Genomic DNA, 19,008 nt, shown 5'->3' on the forward strand with positions numbered 1-19,008 from the left:
TTTAAATAACTACAACAAAAATCACTGCTTTTCCCCCTGAGGAGTTATCCATAACAAAAACAAAGCACATAATTACATTACATTCTTGATAGTCCCAGCAGAGAGCCAGGAACACATAGAGGATAGTTCGCTCTGCATTGTCTAATAACTTCTGAATAAACAAAAACAAGGTAACTGGAAGACCAGCATGGGGATGATGTCTGTGCTGTACTTCTATAGATACACGTGAATCAGCTTCAATTTTAATGTGTTATGGTCAAAAGATGTTTTTAAAATTGCCTTAAAAGGAAAACCTGTGCCAATTAAAACAAGGTTTTTTTTATATGAATCATACATAATTAATATGATCTCCATCATCGTAGACTGTATTCACCTTTAAACTAGGACAATAACTTTATGACCAAAATACAGTTTTAAAAAGATAACAGAAAACCTTCTACCTTTAGCACCACTTATTACCAGACCAAGTTCAGCACAAACTGTAGCACAAACGATCTCATAGTCATGTCCTGTCAAGATGGCTCGGGGAGTGGCAAAATCACCTTCAAGGAAACAAGAAAAAAGGAATCTTCAGTTACAATTAATCTCTAAAAGCAGTGTTTACAGTAATTCACATATTTATTTTCTTTGCCCTTGGAGTTTACACTTTCGAAAACAGATACTTGTGATATGGACTATACTTTTTGTGTTACACTAGAGATTGACTTCTTCCATACTGCTGAGCAACAGTACACTAGTAGCACTGCCTTTCAGAAATTCAGCCTGGCCATTTACTAATGAAGAGACACATAACTCAACTGTATATAGACAACAGCTAGTTTGAACATAAAGGATTCTACTCCCTCTCAGTGGACAAAGTTCATGCCAATAAATATTCTGTAAATAAGTGTAGATGTCACTATGATAAGTAACAAGGGAAAACATTTATGATGTCCAGGTTGAAGGAAGGAGTCCACCTACTGATTTCACTGTAATCTGTTTCCAGTATTGAAACCATAACTATGAGGCTTAACTGAGTTCCTCATAGCCAGTTGGTGCTTTGTCCAAAGCAATTATTTTTTCCAGAATCTGTCTTTAGAGACCAAATCAAACACTTAGGGATATTGTCAATAGAGGAAAATTGTAAGCAGACATATTGTTATGAACTGTTGAACTGGTCAGACTTAAACCTTTTGTCACGACAAATATGGGTAACTAACTTTATTCTCAAAGATCAGACATAGAAAGTGTATGCATGTGTGTTATCACAAACTTCTTTAAAAATACTTCAGACCTCATCTCATGGATTGTCACTAGCTCACTTTCCCAGAATGCTAGTAGTCCATGGAAAGCACAATGTTATTTTTGCAATTACTGTCTAATTATTTCAATTGGAAGCCTTTTATAAAGAGTTAAAATCATTAAAGTTTTAAGTAATATGTTTTTGATGAGGTTATCACACTTAGCTTAATAAAAGAGAACGACAAATAAGCTTTTTGTAGCAGGAAATATTTTTAATTTAAATTAAATGATGACTTTTTTTTCTCCTGTGGAATGCCAGGGCTATAGAGAAAGATGGTGGTGAAAATCAAATGTTATTTTAATTTTAAAAAATAGTACATGGATTTGCAAAGACACAGAAAGAAGTAATAATGTCAAGTGATTCCAGCAAAGATAAAGCAGCACGTTTAGATAGCATGATTCAAAAAGTTTTGAAGTCGAAATTTTTTAAAAACCAAATTTTAATAAGCACAATCTAATTAACGTGTCTATTCATTTATACTGCACTCTCCAAAGTAGCGTCTGCATAATTTCTAATAAAACACTCAGATTGTTAGAACAGACCCTGCAAACAGAGAATGTTTTCACAGGCACAATGAGTTTTCTCTGTGCAGGACTGGACATGTGAAAGTAAAGTTAAAAAGACTTTTCCTACTCTTACCAGTGTGTGCTTTAACTCTGATCATTTGCAACAATTCTGAGAATGTCCACGTAGCTGTCATGTTCAAATGGTCTTTTTAAAAAGGTCATAATCTATGATCCCGTATCAAACCAGGGATTATGACCTTTCAAAATATGATTTATTCTGCAATTACTGCTACAATACATAATTTATATTATTGTAACATACACATTTTGCGAAGTAAACAGTATTTTTTCTTAATAAATCAGGAAAATATCATTCATATATATAAACACTTTGGAGCAGCTCAGTAAGTGATCCCTAATCCCCAAATATATAACCATGAAATGCTACAGCTTTTGTTTCATATGGAGTTTGGCAAAACACATTCAAAATCAGGAAGCATGGCAGACAGTTCAGAAAAAAAAAAATTAAAAGCATAAGGAATAGACTTATGATCAGTAGGTACTTCTCAGCTGACTGATTTTACAGAAATATGGCTATATTGAACTTTCCTCACCTAAACACGGAACAAGCACTTTTAAAAGTGAACGAAACCATGAAGACAATCCATGACTTTGCACAAACGGATAGAAAAAAGTTCTATAAACTTTAATGGTAACACTGGAATCTACTGTAACAGCCTCATTACCCAGTATCAAATTCTACTTTTTAGATCCCATGCTCTGTCCTATTGTCCCCAAATGAAATGTAAGGCAGTTTCGCACAGTTTCTCGTTTGGAGTATTTTTTAATTGAGATGCACACATTAGCAACATTAAATAGTCAGTAATAGTTATTATTTAACACTGTCTTCGGAACTTGCATTTAACACAAAACTCCACAGATCATCAAAAAATTAAACTAATTAATGTATTAAATATTTTCATAAAACACTAGTTTTAAAATTGAAATCATGAGAGTTTGAAATGAGCAGCACTGACTCGGGGTTAATGGGTTTATGCTGTTTGAGTTTAAAAGGACATTTAAGGAACTGTTTTAAATGCAGTTATTAGAGGATAGAAGCAAAAACCCAAGTGGCACAAGATGTTTACTTTAAATGCTTGTGGTAGTAGTGTTATTGTTATCTCTGTGGATTAAATGTTATGCATTTCCACAATACCTACCCCAATAGTATCTAGGAGTTAGGCTTCTCCTACAACACAACATAGACTGATGATACAGGTTTATCATAATACATAGTAAAAATTCTATCTATCTATAATACTTATGTTGTTTTTCATTTAGTAATATTATATTAATATATTATATAAATTAGAATATAAACCTGTGTTACCTAGATTATAAGCAGTGTCTCACAAATCCATTCATCCAACTGTTTACCAAATAGCTTTAGCATTAAATAATTTCGCATCAATAAAAAAAAGAGAACAACAATCAGAAAAGTAAATTTACAAAGAAACCTCCAGTTAGGCTATTTCTCTCACTACTGAAAAACAAGAATCCTGTGAAAAGTCAGGCTGGCTCTTTTGATAAAAATGTTAAATATTTAGAGGTTTTTAAGACACTGGTTTACCAAATAATGGGGTCACTTAAAAGCTGATTGTAGAGCAGAACAGATTTCTTTAAAAGCTTTTAAACTGTTACTGCTTCAGAAAATTGTCATGGTTTTCAATAATGCAGAGAAAATTTTATTTTGTCACTGGTTTAAGGGGCACCTCTTCAAACTTTTCTAAATTGTTTTAGGGGAACCAGCTTCTAGACCCCTTTGAAAAGCTGTGGAAATGACTTCAAAGGAAAAAAGAGTCTTTGTCCTTTAAGCAGGTTTACGACCACTGAGGCAAACCCTAACTAACGGGTGAAAAGAATACTCAGGCATCTTTATGGAGATCCTTAAGGAAGATGAACAAGTCAAATGAGATTAAAGATAGCCCAAATCCTGGCACTAATAACCAAGACACAGCAGTCTTACAGATGTGCTTTTCTCAGCACAGTATATAATAATATCCTTAACCAATACCACTGTTGGAGTACTACTTAAATTTGAATGATGTAGAAATATTAGTGGCACATTCACATTGTAATAAATGTAGCCACAACTTATTAAAATCATAATATATATAAAACTCTTTTTCCAGAAATAGGCAGGATATTTTACCTTTACAGTAACTATTCAAATTATGTCAGAGAACTCTCTTGCGTTACAATAAATAATTGCTGCAAAGTTGTTTTCCCATAGAAAATATCACTCTTGCTTAAGTGACCAAAGTACACTTTAAATCATAAAACTCAAACTTCAGAAGATAAAATAACACCACATGATATCACGTGTGCAATATTTTACTGAAAAAGTGCTGGATGCTTGGAAACTACATTTTAAAAGGAATAGTGGAATTATAACAAAGTCAAAACTTTCTTCCAGTTTTACAACATCCAGAAGAAGTCACTCCTTACAGCTAACGAATAACTGTTTAGTGTTTCTGGGATTTCCTCCTCCTAGTTTTCCAGCCTTGGTGTTGTTAAACAAAACAGAATCATGACATCTTAAATCCAGAAGCGAATTCCTTGTTTAATTGCTTGCTATGTTACAACGACTGACTGAAAGAACTGACAAATACAGCAAACTCTGAACATTTCCATCTAACCTGTTCTCAACCTAGAAACAAAAACATATCCCACATTAAAATGTGACATGCCCTTTCCTAAAACTAGCACTTGATGAGATAACATTATGCAACATATTAAAATGTAAATATTTTGACTATGGCTCCTTTCATACTTCTATGCTGAGAAGGCAGTTAATTATGATAAGTCACTGACATATGAACAGTAATTCTCAAGTTATGATTCCATGATTATAAAGGCTGTAGGGCACCTTTTTAAGTGCAAATTAATTATGCAATTTTATGTCTTAATATAAAATTATAATTAAATAAAACATCAATTAACCGAACTATCTTTTTACTTACTGCTTGCTAAAATAACTGAGTGCTTTCCCACAAGGATAGCCAAAACTAAACATTTTCCACAAATTTCACAATTTTTAAAATTACTGTTTCTAATAAAAACTGACAAAATAATAAAATCTTTAAAATAAGGTTACATAAATGTAAAACCCTAATTATGAAATCTGGGAACTATGAGCACAAGCCATATTCCATCCAAACGTAAATAAGCAAAACAACAAAACAATCTCAAGGGCTCCGCTATGCCATTAGACTTCCACGTTAGTTTTACAATGCATTTCAGAATTTATTTGCCTCAAACTGATTCCTGTTAAATATCTCTATAAATACTACATTTATGGAATTCTGCAGAGTGGCTGCCAATAACAAAATTTCGCTGCTACACAAATGAGACTAGCTCTTTCATGTACAACAAATCTTACTGAATGATGAGATATACATATGTTATGAAAGTATCACTGCAATTTTAGTCTGAAGGCTGATTTCTTTTTAAACACACAATTTTTATACTATATTTTAGTTACAAGGTACATAAGAACTCTGCCTTTATGTTATTCTCCACTTTAGAGAGACAGGAGTTTTTCCTCCCAACTCCAATCTTTTTTCCTTCTACTGTTGCATGTCATTTGTTCAAACTTTTTATAATCTCACAAAATGCACAACCTTAAATCTGGAAGCTAGTTTTGTCTTTGCACATGTTACTTAAAGACTATAGTTTGCCCAAAGGAAACAATTTATTTGAGTAAACTTACATTCGAAACCTGAAACAAAATCCAGAAATTGAAATGCAACTGATGCGAGTAACATTTCCAACCCTGGCTAGTAAAGCGCTAAACGTATATTTACTTTATCATGTGGCTCAAGATTACTAATAAGCTTATTACCGCTGAGGAGACCAAGAGGCTTATTTCAATCCATCCCTTAGTTACCCCGTGCAAACATTTGACTGACACGGAGTACTGAGTAAGCAGATGCTATTAGAATGTAACATTTTTTTGTTCATCTCCCTTCAGAGTAGTTAATTAGAAACATGAATTTGAATGCTTTTCTTGTGTTTATAGACACACTCTCGCTTCAGGATATGGTTCCTTGTATCTCTAAAATGGGACAATATAAAGAGCAAAACAAATATTACAACCTGTATTAATGGAATATTACAATACAGACTTTACATGCACAAAGTCTGGACTCCCATGCCTCACAATTCCCATCCTATATGCAATGTGAACTCTTCTGGAACCTCTTCCCCCTCATTCATAGTTTGTCAGTTGAAAGTCCTGGGAAGTCTCTTACTCCTCCCACTGAATATGAACTCCTCTCAAGTCCCTCGCAGACATCAATGGTATAACTATCCAGTGTCTCCACTGTACATAACATTTTAACATATGCTGTGTACCCAGTTAATTAAAGTATCCATCCAAAAAGGAAAATTATTAAGAACATTATAAAGCAACTATTTCAATAAAAATTATAGCAATTGTAAGACAAGGTGCTAACATATGTCTATTTTTAGCAGTATTCTTTGTGTTATATCTAAAGATCAATTCCATCACAAAACAAATATGTTTGAGTTTCTCTCTTAATCAAAAAAAAATCTCAGATGAACGATTTCATACAATTGGTTTAGCTCACTTTAAATCTATCAGTTTCTGCTGTTTTTACTATTTTCTGCTTATTAGAATATATTCTACAAAAAAATCTTGTAAAATTTTGTTCCAATTAAGAAAACTTTTTAATCATTTAAAACCTTTTAAAATATACTGCCCAACAACAGTATTAAATAATTAGAGCATATACTGTAGCAATATGATCTTATTTTTAAATAGGTAATTAATTTTAAAACAGCTTGTTTTAAATATAGTATTAGATACACGTTTTGAGACCTTTCATATTGCAATGACTAGGAACGCTGTAGCATTTTTTAAAAAAACAACCAGCCAATGAATGATCAGCCTTAAAAAGAAAGAGTTTTGTTTCTTCTTTTAAAAAGCAAACAGTATTTTTCAACAAATTTAGTCTTCCAGCTAAGTGGGGCTCTTAATGTATATAATTCCGACTATACAAAGTGTTCTAGTGTGTACCATAATGAATTTACATCCTGCAATTCCTATGTTACGGAAATTAATTCCAGAAACTCTTTGAAATGTTTCCTAGCTGAGCCTAAAGTATGGTACTTACCAAACATTTTTTTTACAGCAGTAAAGTCTGGTTTTGAAGATACTCAAAGTATCAATTCTAGACCATAAATCATTACTTTTTCTGTTTTACTCTATCTATGTGGTACAGTCTTAGAATTGAATAGTATAGTCATTTTTCTCAGTAATCAAACAATTTAAATAAATGTGATATATTAGTACATCATCCCAACACCATGCATATGGTGCACATTAAGGTTATATTCATTTACCATATGAATACAATTCCTTTTACCACCATCTATTATTAGTTACAAGTTGTAAATATAGCATTGTTTTGCCTGGAACCTGAAGGCCTGCATTACATCATGGAGCACTAAACATCCTGATCCTTCTGGAGAATTTCATGTATATAGTTTATTGATGCCTGAAGCTGGATGCTGCCAACATAGCAGCATCAAAAACCTTTTCTCTAAATTTTTCCATTCAAGAAAAAGATAATGCCTTTGTTTGTGTTTGTATAGTGTCTAGAACATTGTAGGTACCAAAATATACCACCACCAATTTGATTCAAGAAGAAAACATGAAATTCCTTCTCTACTAGCCAGTTGGAAATAATTACATTACAAATGCAGTACTTAATACTGGAGGACATATTTTTAGTTTAAACTAAAATATTTTTAGTCTGCACAATTAAAAAAGAACCTGCTGCATTTGAGAATGATTTCTGAAGCAGCTACTATTAGGATTGCAAGTTCTGTAGAGACGCTGTAGAGACACTAATGCTTTATTGGCATTATATAAACACAAAATTATAATATTTATTCTTTATACAATATTATAGGTTTGAATGGAGTTACTAGACATACAACATCGCAAGGTTCATCCATCTATTATGTCTTGTCTTTATGACTTAAAGTTATTTGGGGCAGAGGCTGTCATTTACTGTGTGTTTACACAGTGCCTAGAACAACAGGGCCCCAACGGAAGTAAGGCCTCCATGCACGACATTTTAAAACCACCACCAATACCCCTGTGCCCTTACAGCAGTATAATCTAGGGTCTCATTCTGGAGGTCAGATACATGCAGGCTGTGCCTCTGCAAAACTCCACTGACTTCAATGGTGCTTTGGAGACGTCTGTGTGTGTGCTGGGGGGGGGGTGGGGGGGGGGGGTGTCTACCCCTGCATCTCCAATAGGCCTATGATCAAAGCCTACGTTTCTTAAACTTCCATGGGAGTTTGGGGTGACCTAGGAATGCAGGAACAGACTCTAAATGTCAGACAGAAATTTAAGTGGTTACTGTAGCTTAAATATATTATTTTGTAGTTACTTTTATGTACCTGTTGCTCTTTCTTTTCTGAGAAACATACATTCCTGAGCTTAAATTCCAAGTACAGAACATTTTATTATTGAACTTGCTAACATTCTAGTAAAAAAGAAGAAAATATTCCATTTTTCTTACCATTACACTTAAAACACTACTGACATACTCCAGTTTCAGGTTGCAGAACAACATTACATTCAGTTTGTGCCTTCTTATTAGAAGGAGACAAATTATAGTACAAATAAAATCCACATGAGTTTCACACCAAATTTGTCGAAGAGTGTGTGTGTATATTTAATATTTTAAGCAGTAGTATTTTATGGAGGATCAGTCCCCACATCATTTTCACATCATTGCCAGCAGATGGCAGTGTAGAATGCTTGGTTATATACAGTAAAACGCTACTCTGCCCAGCCATTTTTGAGAAACAAAGAGTATTTATTAATGGCTGCAGTGAAACAGCACTCAAATAAAACCGGGTTTTTTTTGTTTTTTTTTAAAGAAATAATACATATCATTCAGTGTGTGTGTGTCAAAGTAAATTTATGTATAATATACATGGGATCGCATATAACAAATATATAAAGATACTCAGATACAGTCACTGCTTTTAATTCTCAACATGATACTCTACCTATCTCACAGCAGCACTAGGTTTTCTTAACAGAAGGAATACAGCATAAGTCCTCCTCGGAGAGATCAACTACAATCGTTCTAAACTCATTTCAAATATTTGGAGATATTATAATTTTCTACATGGGTACATATTAACAAAATCAATAGCAGGTTTTGCATTACTGACATGATTGATGATTTATGAGTGCCTAGATACCATGGTGACTGACACTATACAAAAATCATAGTACACAATGACGTTTTTAGTAAAGAAAAACAATGTAGCTACATTATATACTACTTTTTAAAAAGCCCTGTTCTTACAATTATAGCTACAATTCCTAAATAAACATTTATGTTACAAACAGTTTTTAAAAATCTGAAATAGTTTTTATAATGGCCATAGTGCTCAAAACTGCAGAGACTTAGGTGCATGCTTAATTTTATACACAATGAGTAGTCCCACTGACTTCAAATTATAGAAATATGATTTGCCTTAAATCAAGAAGACTGCTCACAGGGTATAAAATTATGCATGAGTGTCAGCTTTTGCAGGATTTTTGCAGGATTGGGGCCTATGAGATTAGGGTGTCTGACTGCAAAGAAATGATCTACAATGCTATATTTTAATCAGTCAAAAGCAGGGTATTAATGTGGTGATATTTCTGGATTTTAATCATCAACAAAAACAGCAATACCTAAATTTTTAAAAATATTTGAATGAAACATTTACAAAATTTTAATTTTCACACTGAAGAGTATTTATAATAGTAGTGGCAGAAAAAATTTGTATCTTGCTAAACACAGTAATTAATATAATAAAAAGTACATAGCAAGCTACAAAACTTTAGACATGATGGCTTTTGTGAGTTTAAAATAATTTAAAAATGTAAATCTGAATAGACTATATGATGCTTGTACATGTTAACTACAGTTGTACTGTTCACATAAACTCTTGGTTAAATCCATTTGTCTGGTTTAAATATTAAACATCCAATGTTATATCCTGCAATATAGCTACAACAACCAGTCACAATAAAAAGAGCTGCAGTTTGTTTCTCTAATATGCCTCAGAAAACTATAGTTTTAGAAGGGCACTACATTACGATACAACACTATTCACTGAATGCACTGCTGTGTATTGATGATCTTCACAATATATTTGTGATACATACAGAGTAACTTTTTCAAACTTTAGGTTATAACATTAAAAGAGGTAACATAATTCGCTTTATTCACATACGTGTAGACGACTGATGCAATAATTCATAGGATACAAAATGTTAGTTTAGTGGCAGCAATATAATAACCAACTTTATATATTTCATTACTATTGGATGTTCCTGTGAGTTAACCTTTAATTTTATTAAAGCAAATCAAATTTCCAAAGTAGACATGCTTTCTTGTCTTTTACAATAGGAAAGTGTCAAAATAATTGTAAATATATCCACAGGAAATTTGAAAGCAACAGTAGAAGGTTCTCTCCATCTACTAGAGCACTGCACTGGATGACAGAAAAGCCCTCTGTTGAGAGCTCAACAATACAAACATTATTTTTTTTATAAGTATGTTAAATACATAAGGCAATAAAATTCACACTCTATACCTAACTGAAACATATGGAACCTCAGACAGAATAATTATAATGCAGAAATTACAACTGTTCAAGGCACAGAGCATACAATTCAATTCACTAACTTAATTGGCCTCTGCATGAGTGAAGAATGTGGGGTGGGGGTGGGGTGGATGGAAGAATTGTAAAGGTAATCCTCCCATCTAAGAATTGGTGTGGACTGTAACCAACCTCTCCCAACACCATGGCTGCCACTCCAGTTTACAAGTTGGACCAGAATTTGGTGTAACCTTTGCACACCATTTGTACCTGAATCCTGTCATCCCTTCTTTTGATGCACCTCAGCTGTCACCCACTGTACTAACAGGCACAGAAAGCCCACTCCCATCTTCCCCTTTCTGCAGGACACAGTGAGTTCACTGGCATCTTTGCAACATCACTACATCCAGTGCCCTCCACACAGCCCCAAGACTAGGCGTAAGTGGTGTAGAAGGCCTTCGGCTGGCCCTGTATATGTCAGAGTGAATTTCACCCATATGAGGTGTAACTTTCAAAAGCACCTGCATGGCTATCTACTATTAGCAGCTTGTGTAAAAAATAAATAAATAAAATGGGAGCCCTGACTGCAATGGCTATATGGTATCAACATCGTCCATGACATTTTTCAAGCTTTAAACGACGTTCACAAATATTTTCTTGTTTTTAGATAAACATCTCTAAATACATTGAAAGCTAACCTCACATAAGTAAATAACTTGTCTTTTCCTCCCCTTAACTTTGCCGTAAGTGGCGGTTGTTTCTGTCACACATCTACTAGTTACTCAAGAGACTGTGATAAGTCTCAGGACTTTCCTAAAAGATGCAATAGTTACTTCAGATCTGTTGTTCCACTCTTAGTCATTTTTAGAGCTGGCTGGAAATTTTTCCATTAGAAGATGCCAATTCATCAAAAGCAAGACAGCTAGTAGAAACATGTCAATCTTGACAAAATTTCATTTAAAAAATAGCCTGACACAAAGCACTTGTACAGGTGACTTAATTTTCAAATGTCTTTTATTTTAGATTATAAAAATATTTCTATTTAAAAAATGTCAAAATCAGAATGAAACATTTTTTATTTTATTGTAATGTTCTGATTGACTTGGAAATTTTTAAATTTCTTTAAATTTGCCAGACTAGCCAGAAATATTTTAAAAATGTTTTCATTCCATTTAGAGCAGAGAAAAAAAGTGAACTTGCAGAATTTCCCACGAAACAGAAAATTCGGTTCCCATCCAGATCATTTTTATTTTTTTCTTGCTGTTTATTAACTAGTCAGCAAGAAAGGCTAATTTATTAAATTGTATTGATCTATCTACAAACAAAGAGCCTGAATGAACTGCAGGGCTCTGTATATTGTTACTGTAGTCTTTTCCTAACTACTTAAGTTGTTGACAATTGTCTATGCTCTTTTCCTATATTACTGCATTCATAATGTAGGAGTATAATACACTTCGTCAGTGATTAGTTCAAGTTAAGTTTTAAAAAGTAACCTTTTTCAGCACTAACGTAGGGAATATGACAGCTAGGCAGCATTTTGTATTAAAAAAACAAAGTAAATACAGTTTCAGACTAACATCCATCCATCTTCACCTATGTGTTTCAAATTGCTGAATATCCCCACATATAACAACTTTAGTACATGTCCATGATAGATAGACAGATAGAAAGACCTGTTGTTGATGATTCAGCCAAAATAAGCAGTCACATCCCCCAGGAAGAGGACTTAACATAAAATTTAAAAAAAGAAACTATATAAATGTAAGTTTAAATAATATTTATTTTGCTAACACATTTTTTCTGTAAAACAAAAAGATGAAGAATTTTCCCATACAGTAGATTTATGGCAGAGCAGTTACTGATGGAAAATTATTCTTTATAAATATTTTGATATAAATAATCAAATGGAACATTTATTTATTAACTATGCCACAACCATAATTGCTTGTCAGCTTGGGTTAAATATTATTTTAAAACATTTACAAAGGCAGCCAGAGCTCAATGCTTCCTGAAGTAATGAAACAAAATCAAGCAACTTAGGTGAAATGTAGTTGCTATCTGGTGGGAATATGTGAAGGGGGAGTTAAGTCATATTGGTCCACTGAGAGGCGGTTAGAGGAGGAGTAGCGTAGTGGGGAGGAAGGGAAGCAGTGCTGCTGTTTTAGATGATTGCTGTTGCAACTCTTAATACTATGGTGTATAAAGGGGGCCCCTTGAGTGCCCTTTGGCGTGTAGCTGTTATTAAGATTGAATTCACAATAAACAAACCTATTTACATTTTAAAAACTAGAAAAATGCCAACAATAAAAAATGTAAAATTAAATGATGGATGTAATGTCAAAATCATAAATCAATTTATATTATTAAAAACTACTTCGTGGTAACAGATCAGAAGCTTTAAATACAAAAGACCAAGGAATAACGGAGGAAACGATTAAATATCTATAGCGCCAATCCTGCACGTGGTTATGTGGGTGGAACCCCCCAACTTCAGTGGTGCTCCACACCCATGCAGGCGTCTGCCTGTGCGGAGTCACTTACAGGATCAGTGTCTATAAATCTCTGACACAAAAAAAATAGACAATCATACACTTGTTGCTCTTTTCTTTCAGTGGCCGGGCTGGAATTCTCACATTTCTGACAGAATCAGAACTGGGCAGAAACATGTCTTTTGGGTTTCCCTTATTGACTGTTTTAACTAAACACAGAAGTAAATAAAGTTACACCTACAATTAATTTAGACCACTATATTGTAAGCTTGTTGGGGCATGAACTGTCTTTTCATTGTATACGTGTATAGGCCTAGCAACAAGGGTCTCCAATTGCTGATAGGGTTTCCAGGCACAACTACAATATAAATATTAAAAAATAACAATTAACAAGTCTAAATAGAAATTGTTGTTGTTGGAAACCACCACTTGGCTAACCTCCAAAGAGGTTATTGTGATTTTATTGTGAAAAGACATGGCCACACATGGAAAAGGAAGGCCAGGATACGAGAAGAATGGAAGACGTGTTGTGATTAGTGCAATCTATACGAGGGCTGAAGGACCAATGGATCGAGGTGTCAAATAGAAATATCTAGCAGCTATTATGCCCACCCATCAGGTGAAGCTTTGACAGGATTGGCAGGGGCAGAAAGAGACACCATCAGGTGGTCCTTGACAAAGTTCATAGCAATGTGGGGGGAACCTCCTCTTCCTTACGCAGCTGGTTGGGAGAGGTAAAATTGAGGAAACCTTCCCCACCACCAGAATTAACTCAGGCTGATCCTCTGACTTTCCAGTTGGTCCACACTCATTTGGTTGCAAAAGGGTGATTTTTAGATATGCACTAGGGCCGAATGCTCTGGTCACCCACCGAATGGGCATGTGAGCCACAAGGTCCTGTACAGAACGAAGCACCTTTCATCTATATCCATCTCACTGGAAGCAAGGATGGATTGGAATTTCTGATAATCGCTTCTTTTTTTGCCTTCAAGCAATTAAAATTTGAAATGGATACACTTTTTGTTGTTTTCATGTCTCGGTATACATCCGTAATTACATCTTTAAGAGATATTTAGTCTTAATTCTGTCTTAACAGATGTGGAGAGTGTTGTTTCAACTGCACAAATCTTTTTTCCTGGAATTTGATTTAGGTTTTTTTATCTTTAAGAGGCCACATGAAAGTTTAAATCAATTCTGGCTACGTCAATGGAAGAGATACCACAATGATGAGCACAGTATAATGCCTATATACACAGCTTTTAACTTCACTCTTTGCAACATTTGATAGCACTATAGTTGATATATTTTTCAAATGTTACATGCATAGGATCAAATTCTGCTCTCAGTTACATCCGAGTAACCCCTATTGAATAAAACAGGTGAGTCTCAGGTGTAACACTGGGTAGAACCGTAGCAAGTTATAGATGAGTTTTATTCCATACCTATCTGCCATGTAGTACATTTTATATTTAATTTGATCTAGAGGGGGGTGCCAAGTGTCTCCCTATTCCCCCACCCATCTGGCTCTTTTGGACATAGCTGGGATGGAGGAGAGACCAGCACTAATCTCACAGAGCAATTTGGGAGTGTCCCAGAATTTTGGGGAACAGTGGAGTCCTGCTCAGAGAATCATTTTTATCCCCTTACTGGAAATCGGCTCTGAGAATTGATTTGTGACTAAGGTCAATGGTGAGCAGAGGCCTATGCCCTAAATAGGAGTTGAATCCTCAGGAGCTTATTGTAATTTACAAGAAATACCTCAGGTGAGTAAAAACACTTCCAGTTTACCTGCAGACTTTGTAAATGCTCAGTCCTAAAATGATCTATTTTCAGAGATTATGAGGTTTGTGAACGCTAAAAGGAATAGCTCATGAAGGTTGCCATCTACATCAGCTTCCCTTCTGAGTTTCTAAATGCTGAGCATTTAAATGTATGTAGTCTATCAGTTTATTGGAGTAGCATGTAAACTTTATAAATCCTGGAATAAGGAACTCTAAGAAGGTACTTTACATTAAAAGAGATATCTAATGGGTTTACAAAATCCATGGACATAATTGGTTGTTAGAGGTGCTAAATCCCACTGTAGTAACTGGTTTGTAATTATCTGAATGGAGCCTACAGCCTGAAGGTCTTGAAAACACTATACACAAGACCTGCAAGGATGGAAGCGGAGTAATTAGCATAGAGTTCATAAATTCCACAGGATGGGGTTGCAGATCAGTAAAAAATGGGCTTCACTTGTGGACCCTGTAAATATAGTAGGCAACACCCACAAATCTTGAATGCCTCATAGCAGTAAACTACTAAAGTGTTTTCTGAAGAGTACTGTTTTGCTTCCTAGAATGTAAAGCTCTACCTGATGGGCCTGTCAAACTTTTAAGTTCCTTGAACAAGACTACTTGGGGCTTCCTAAATTTATAAGCGCTGCAAGAATAGTGCAGTGTTTGCCATTTCCCTGACCATCAGATTGCAACCTATGCATATTGTGCCCACAAAGATTCTGTTCTCCTTCAACCAAAGCTATTTATTTTAAGGAGCTTATAAAACTATGCTGGGTGCATCCATGAAGCTCTTCTGTTCCTTGAATCGACTATTTAAAATACCTTGGTAACCTATTCATGCTATGCCTGATGATTTTGTAATCTACTTGGGCCACAACCTAAGCAGTTTGTGGACTTCATGAATTTATTTCACAAACATTCAGATACAGCATTGAGCTCCCGAAGTCAAATACTGAAAGTAATTCCAAAACCAACCAGTCTTTTTTTTTCCCCGAGAGTTATAGATTTGAACCACAAATCTTCCAAATAACCGAAAAAAGACATGTGATTCTTATTTAATTATATTTTAGACTGATGGTTTAGAATCAATTCTGTATTGTTTCTATGTGAACAAGTATAAATTATACTAGATAGAAAGAAGTCTTTTTTGGCGCTTAATACTTTAAAAAAACAAAACAAAACAAAACACCTGTGTGTCTTATGCCTATTATCTTTTGAGGACGCCAAGTAATTATCATTATTATTATTTCGCCCAAGTCATTGTGTGTCAGATTCTGACACCCTTACTCTCACTGAGTAGTCGCTAACTCCATGAGTATTTTGACTGGGTGGTAAGATACTACTCAATGGGAGTAAGGGTGTCTGAATCTACACATGAATGCATATTTTTTAATATATTATACAAGAACTTATAAAAAACAATCTTCACTGAATGGGTAATGTTAAAGTGTTTATTTAAGAAAACCGACACCTTCCAAAACTGCATGTCCAGTTGATCTGTTTAAAAAAAAAAAAAAATTTCTCCACAGACCTAACAGTAAAGCCAACAAAATATCAAGTCAAAAGGGTGAGAGGCAAAATTGTACTTGCAATGTTAAGCATCTCACAAGCTTATTGTAAGGAGTCAGTACTGTGGTTCTATAATATATTTATGTGGTCAAAGCAAGCACTGTTTAAACTTCAACATAAATACTAAAAACCTTATACTTTGATTTTAGTTTTACGTAAAAGTACTGAGTACTTCTGTAATGACTTATCTCATGTCACATGCAGTTTACTCATAATATAGGTTTTACTTACCACTTGAGTTATCACCAATGCTATTGGTTTTGCCATTCCAGTACCAGAGCAGCAGTGTTGCATCACGTGATCCTGAGAGAACGTAACAATTTCCTCCAATGTAGGATTCGGAGCGGGCAAGACAGGTGACAACATCCCAGTGCCCAAACACTACTTGTATTAGTTTACCTGAAACATATAAAATCTAAGTTTAAAACATACTGTTAATGATTTTTTTGTAGACTTTACTAAACACATTACAAAATGTTTTAGTTGTACTTTCACGAGCAATGTTTATAAAAGAAAGTCTAGATAAAACCTTCAGTTGCTGCTGGTTGTGAAAGCCAAATTCAGTGTCGATTTTTTATATCCTAATGGGATGAAAACTATTTAAGAACACAGCAGTCTATATAGGGGCATAGAGTGAATAAGAATCGATTACAGAATTGTATCTTACACTGGCTTGGCAGGATTTAGTGTGTTTCATTATTCTATATATTTAAACTCACGTTGCAATCATGAGTTTAAATATATAGAATAAAGAAACAATGACACAAATTCGCAGCGACGGAATTTATTTTAATGCAGTTTACTGGTGAAAATAGCAGGAAAAATGTAAATCTGATGACAGTGCATAGAGGCTCCTGAACAGTTAGGACATAGGGAATTGTGAATGTGACATGGAAAATGAAACAACCAGCTCTTTGAGCATTTATTTAATTACAAAAAATGCATACAATTCAGAAAGTCTGTATAAAATTAAACTTCCCCTTTGGTTCCTCCATCACATTTAATATAATAGCCAACCATTTCTACCAGCTTTCTTCCCGTTGAGAACACTTGCAATGCCCATAAAAGCTCAAAATACATAGCTGACAAGCAAAGTTTCTGTTTGTTGTATAAGTATTCAAGCCATCAATAGATACATAGAAATGAATTTGAAAGGAAAACCTAGATAAACTCAGCTTTACTCAGTGAAAAATGTGCAATTCATGGATCTTTAAAAATATGAATATGCTTATTACTTTTTAACCTTAACTCAACAGGGTCACGTTTTCATAAGTGTGTGTATGTGTATGTTCATGCGGGTTGGGTTTGCATGTGTGAGCAAACACATATAAGGCCAACTACAACTGCCCTCTGAAGACCCCCACACAGAGGGAGGGACATTGGGTGAGAGAAAAAGCTCCTTAAAGTGAGGGCATAAGCACCAGCATTCATCTTGCTGGGGCTATTGGAACCTGTTAATAGCAGACCATATAGAGATGGGATATATTTAACAACCTCATCAATGATAAAGTAGAAAGATTAATGATCAAGCAGAAACTGGATATTAATGAAACTTACAAATGATGATAAATTGGGAGGAGTTAAAAAACAAAATGATCCTGAAACATATTATATCAATATAAGGAGAAATGTGGGAAGCTGTAACACTGAATTGACCTAGGGATGACAGTGGGGGGAGACGTGACTTTGTACTATGATGAAGTGTGGGGGAAGAGGGAGAGGAGAAGAAAGAGAGAGACAGTACAGGTTTGGGCTGCATAAATAAAAGATTAAGTCATGCAGCTGAAAGATAACAGTTCATAGTTCTTACCTATACTGTTTCTGCTGTGACTGCCCCTGGATTATTGCATTCAGTTTTGCACAAAAAAATTAAAACAAAAATAATGACACACTAGAGAGAGAGTTTAGATAAAGGGCTGGAAGGACAGATTTATAATAAAAGATTAAAGGTATTAAGCAATAACTACGGTGGAGAAAACCTAACAAAAAAACCAGAAGGGTGCAAACACCTGGGAGAGAGGGATATATATAAACACCTGGGGATATATATAGTGTGATATATAGGGGTGGGGGTGAGGTAATGGGATGAAATTAAGAAAAGGAAAATGTAATCTATCAAAAAATTGCCAGCAAGATGCATTTGGCTGGAAAATCCTCCCATGGACTGTGGTGGGAGGAAGCCCTGTCAAGTTGAGACTTTTAAAATTACTGTAGAATGGACAAAGCACTAGAAAGTGTACTTGCTATAGGAAACAATCTTTTTTAAGAGGGAAAATCTCTGTGATCTAATAAATCTTTCTATCTCTAACCTGTATGATTCCATCAAGGAGGAAATGTTATACAATGGATATATGAATGGGGAATTGATGTTTATAATGAAAAATTATTTCTTCATGAGGTTGAAAAGTGACTGAACGTGATAACGGGACATAATACTCTTGGAGGCTCACTCACAGGAGGTTATACTTTTTAACCCAGGAGCAAAAATTTTCCTATAACTTGGTGACTCCAGTCCATATTATGTTTTATTATGCCATTTAAAACTGTCTTTTGGTTCAAAATGTGCTGCGACATCAGAAGTTACCCTGTGCTGAGGGTTCTTCACTTAGGTTCCCAGGTCATGTAATTGTCTCAGCCAAATTGCTGGATGGTCAACCATTTTAGTCAGCAAA

The 19,008-nt window shown here is 34.6% G+C and overlaps 1 protein-coding gene across 8 annotated transcripts in view; it reads right to left on the bottom strand.

Annotated features, from left to right (window-relative positions):
• LRBA (LPS responsive beige-like anchor protein) overlaps positions 1 to 19,008 on the bottom strand; it is a 549,006-nt gene that overhangs the window by 14,594 nt on the left and 515,404 nt on the right. For all 8 annotated transcript variants that reach the window (XM_043545801.1, XM_043545802.1, XM_037897376.2 and 5 more), the window contains exons 53-54: positions 16,568 to 16,735; positions 441 to 542 (exon numbers count right to left, since the gene is read on the bottom strand). In XM_043545801.1, the coding sequence (XP_043401736.1) occupies positions 441 to 542; positions 16,568 to 16,735 (270 nt within the window). The remainder of the gene's footprint in view (positions 1 to 440; positions 543 to 16,567; positions 16,736 to 19,008) is intronic.

This window comes from Chelonia mydas, chromosome 4, assembly GCF_015237465.2.
Source record: "Chelonia mydas isolate rCheMyd1 chromosome 4, rCheMyd1.pri.v2, whole genome shotgun sequence".
NCBI lineage: Eukaryota > Metazoa > Chordata > Testudines > Cheloniidae > Chelonia > Chelonia mydas.